At 43.7% G+C, this 4029-nt stretch overlaps 1 protein-coding gene across 1 annotated transcript; it reads right to left on the reverse strand.

Moving 5' to 3' along the window:
• Positions 1 to 1299: 1299 nt before the first annotated feature.
• Positions 1300 to 3483, reverse strand: LOC126691268 (uncharacterized). Its single transcript, XM_050386326.1, has 3 exons — positions 3189 to 3483; positions 1846 to 2252; positions 1300 to 1641 (listed from the first exon to the last, which is right to left on the reverse strand). Exons 1-3 carry the CDS (start codon positions 3481 to 3483, stop codon positions 1300 to 1302), a joined length of 1044 nt encoding a protein of 347 aa, XP_050242283.1.
• Between the last annotated feature and the right edge of the window lie 546 nt (positions 3484 to 4029).

The raw sequence follows: 4029 nt of genomic DNA on the forward strand, positions 1-4029 counted from the left end.
CAGAGTGGAGAACCATGATGAGAATAGGAACAACAAAGCCATGCGCCTACTGCTTGACCTAGTAGATGAAGTAAGAACAACAGCTGAACAAAGGTTAGTGTGGTACCAAGATCTCATGGCCAAACATTACAACTTCAGAGTCAGACGCAGAGATTTCCATGTTGGAGACCTCGTCCTAAGGAAGGTCACGGGCGCCACAAGAGATCCCTCCTAGGGAAAGTTGGGACCTAATTGGGAAGGACCCCACAGAATCATTTCATGGCAAAGGAGAGGCACCTACCACCTGAAGATGCTAGACGGGCAGAAGTTACACCACCCATGGAACATGGAGCACCTAAAAAGATGCAACTAGTAGATGACGGCATGACGAACAACACTCCTTATTTCCAGTTTATTTTCTTTTAGTTAATTTTTACTATCTACTGTACCTTTTAAGCCCAAAGGCAACTTTTTATTTTTTCAAGAACAATTTTTTACTTATGCATGCATTTATCACAATAAGAGGAGTTATTCAGATATGACCTATATATGTATATGTCTCTACGAAACTACATCTATGACTAAATCCATAAGTGGATGGGTCCGTCCCAAGGGATGCCACTGAATTAACAATTCCACAAGTGGACGAGTTCATCCCATAGGGATGCCTTGAAACTATTAAGTCTACAAGTGGACAAGTTCATTATTAGGTCCACAAGTCATAAATGGACGAGTTCATCCCATGGGGAGGCCTTGAAATTATTAAGTTCACAAGTGGATGAGTTTATTATTAGATCCACAAGTGGACGAGTTCATCCCATGGGGATGTCTTGAAATTATTAAGTTCACAAGTGGACGAGTTCATTATTAAGTCTACAAGTGAACGAGTTCATCCCACAAGCGACAAGTACACCAAAGTGGACAGGTTCATCCCAATTATTCACCAAGTCCTTTAGGTGACAGGTACATCCTAACATGTATGCTAGTCCAAAGGTGGATGGATAAACACATATCTCAAAAAAAGAAACCAAAACATGGCAAAAAACATACTTGAAATAGCAAGACTAAAAAGCGACAGTTGCAATAACAAAATATTAAGGTTTACAATAAAGCCCAAAAACAAGAGGGCACTTACTGTTGTCTAAAAATAAAATAGAATACATGAAAGTTAAAAATTACAAAAGACTAAATAGAAGGAGCATCTAAAACAGACGAGTTCTCAGTGTCTTTGGTAGGAGGGTCTTCAACGGACGAGATTGAGAAGGCGACGGCACCATCAAGAACGGGTTAAGCAATGACCACACCATCGTTTATAGGAATCTACTCCTCTATATGAGTAGAGTCGTTAGATTCCTCATTGACGGTGTCGTTAGCCACAGGAGTCCTCGACAGAGGGTCATTAAGAGAAACCTTGGATAGGTCAAGGTCTTGGTAGACAAACCCAACTTGCTTTAGGCAATCCTCAAACCCATCACCGTAGTAGATGGCACATGAATCGATGAAGGGTTGGGAAGCCTTGAACTCCACCATGGCGTCGGCCTCCGCCCTCTCCATTTGTTCACAAAGAGAGGCCAATTCCATTACCAAATTGGTCTTCGCCTTCTCTGCTTCCTCGAGCCAACCAGTCTCTTCTATAAGCGCCTTAGTTTTAGCCGCCAGCTCCTAGTTAAGAGTATAGATGGCCTTCGAGTACTGAGCTCGCTCCTTATTTTCATTTCCTGCCGCTTGCAAAACTGTCAGATCACGCTTCGTTGGCGACGCACTTGTCTTGAAGCGCTTTCGTGCACACCACCACTTGAGATCAAAACAAACCGTCACCAAAAGAGTAAACAAAAAATGGGACGAAGTCTTAGGAAAAAAGCATACCCTAGAGAGGTCAAAGAGACTCGACGCCTCTATGTCTTCAATCGTTTGCTCAGCACATGGATCTAGATTCGTCTTCTTAATGATTGACTTAACCATCTCAACGGCATGCTCCTTATGTGTAAGCAAACGACAAACGACTCCCTGAGCGACGGGACCTTTCCTTGTCATTAACCTTCTGCCAACTCCATGGCTGGGTTTAGGGGGCGACGGCTGCTTTGGCTGCTTGTCACCAACAGGAGTGCTCGATCCCTTCTTGTGAGGACGGTTATCCTTCCCTTCATTCTTTAGCTTTGATGACCCTTTAGTGATGACCTTGGGAGCCGACGTCGAGGCTCCCTCCTTTTCCTTTTGCTTACGGGTCGCGGCTGACGCCCTTACCAAAGCTTTTTGCCTCTTTGCCTCCATTTCTGCCAAGGGTAAAAGATGAACTTCAAAAGAGCAGATGTTAGTATAAAACAGATGAAAGAAAAATAACCCAAAAATTTAAAACTTACGGGAGTAAGCCTTTAGTCTACAGGCTGTAGGCGTCGGTTTAGGACCATCACAGTAGGCGTGCAGGGTATCATGGGTGACGAGGTCCTTCCACCTCCTTTTACCAAGAGGGATGTCTAGCACACGACAAATAAAGGCCTCTTGCTCGTCAGTTTTCTACGGCTGGACGCTAGCTGAAAAAAAGAAAAAAAAAAAATGAAGAAACAGACGACGTCAAATACTTAGCAAATAAATAAAGAAAAGGTGAAAGTGCAGATGGTATTAAGCCTGAATTCTTGACAATACCCCAAGTATTGTCAAAGCCATGTGGCATAGTGACCCACTCCTCTCATTAGCATACCCAGTTCGTCCCTTGGACAAAAAAGTACTTACTTTTCTAATTTCTATTGGAGTCAGGCATCTCCGACACCAGCCTGAGTGACATCTTCCTCATCGTAAAATGATAGATCCCTTGGGACGAGGAGATATGTTGGGGTTTGTAACACCAAAAGAACTCGTCGAGAGTAAGCAGATGGTTTCCACCACTAAGACGACCCCATAGGACTTTAGCTCCTCTAAATATTCTCCAAGCTTTAGGAGCTATTTGGCTGATGGATAAACCTAGGAAATTGGCCAATTGACAGTGTAATTCAGTCAAAGGCAATCTCAATCCCGCCGTGAACATGGCGTCATATATGCCAACATTCGTGGTCTTCCTAGAGTAGCACTTTTCGAACTTCCAGGGTAAATGAATAGGGATGTTCTCAGGGATTTGGAAACGATCTCATAGGTTCTTGAAAATGTTAGTAGTCATCGTCGATTAAAATCGTTGACGATCTATATCATAGGAAGGATAAAGGGATGAGTCCTACCTTCCCATGGGCTTCTTGGACTTCCTCCTTCAAGAGCACTATCGTCATCCTCACCCTCATCCTCATCATCCTCTTCCTCAAACTCCTCCTCATCCTCCTCTTCCATTCCATCCCCTTCTCGCTTGACATATTCATCCTCCACATCCCCCTCATCCTCTTCATTCTCACTACTCAAGGACTGGGTGGACGGCTCCCTTTCTGGGGACCTAAGGGAATCCTCCTCATGATGACGCCCTGATAGAAAGACCTCATTGTAGCCCACGCCTTCACAGACTAACAATGACAGTTCACTCATCGCTTCCCTATTTGACATCTATCCACCTAAAAATGACAGGGGTGTTATCTAAGAACTTATCTTGACGAGGTCTCAAAATATAAAAAAAGGGGAAGGATGGGATGCAGAGGTCTAAATCAAGATGAGAAGAAAGAAAACTTACGATGGTAAAGCGGATGGGTTGAAAGCGACGACCCCTTCAAGGATTGACGATAGCAAGTTGACGGCAACGAAGGCGACGGAACAATAGCTCTCCTTCTCTTATAGTTTGCAAAGGTGAAATAAGGAAAAATGGGAGGAGGCGATGAACTATCTATAGGATGAAGGAGCGCGGGAAACGAAGCGATGCTTTTGTTTAGAAATGAGGCCATCCAGCCTGTGCCACGTGTCCTAGCATTTAATAAAACTTGCTCAAAAGCCATTAATGACACCCCCTTTTTCCAACAAATAAATAATAAGAAAAAGGCTATGAATTACACTTCATGACCCGTTAGCTAAAGCCGATGGAGCCATGGAGTAGGAGGCAACTGATGAGGGTATTCTTGGAAAGAAGGATATTTGTTGCAT

This window comes from Quercus robur, chromosome 7 (genome assembly GCF_932294415.1).
Source record: "Quercus robur chromosome 7, dhQueRobu3.1, whole genome shotgun sequence".
In the NCBI taxonomy this organism is placed as follows: domain Eukaryota; kingdom Viridiplantae; phylum Streptophyta; class Magnoliopsida; order Fagales; family Fagaceae; genus Quercus; species Quercus robur.

What these genes read in the sequence shown, in the direction of transcription:
- LOC126691268 (XM_050386326.1), bottom strand. Translation starts at nt 3,483, where the DNA reads ATGAGTGAACTGTCATTGTTAGTCTGTGAAGGCGTGGGCTACAATGAG. An exon ending in TCCAAGAAGCCCATGGGAAG is followed by an intron (nt 2,253 to 3,188) that starts GTAGGACTCATC and finishes TACCCTTGGCAG; the next exon opens with AAATGGAGGCAAAGAGGCAA. An exon ending in GTCTCTTTGACCTCTCTAGG is followed by an intron (nt 1,642 to 1,845) that starts GTATGCTTTTTT and finishes ACTCTTAACTAG; the next exon opens with GAGCTGGCGGCTAAAACTAA.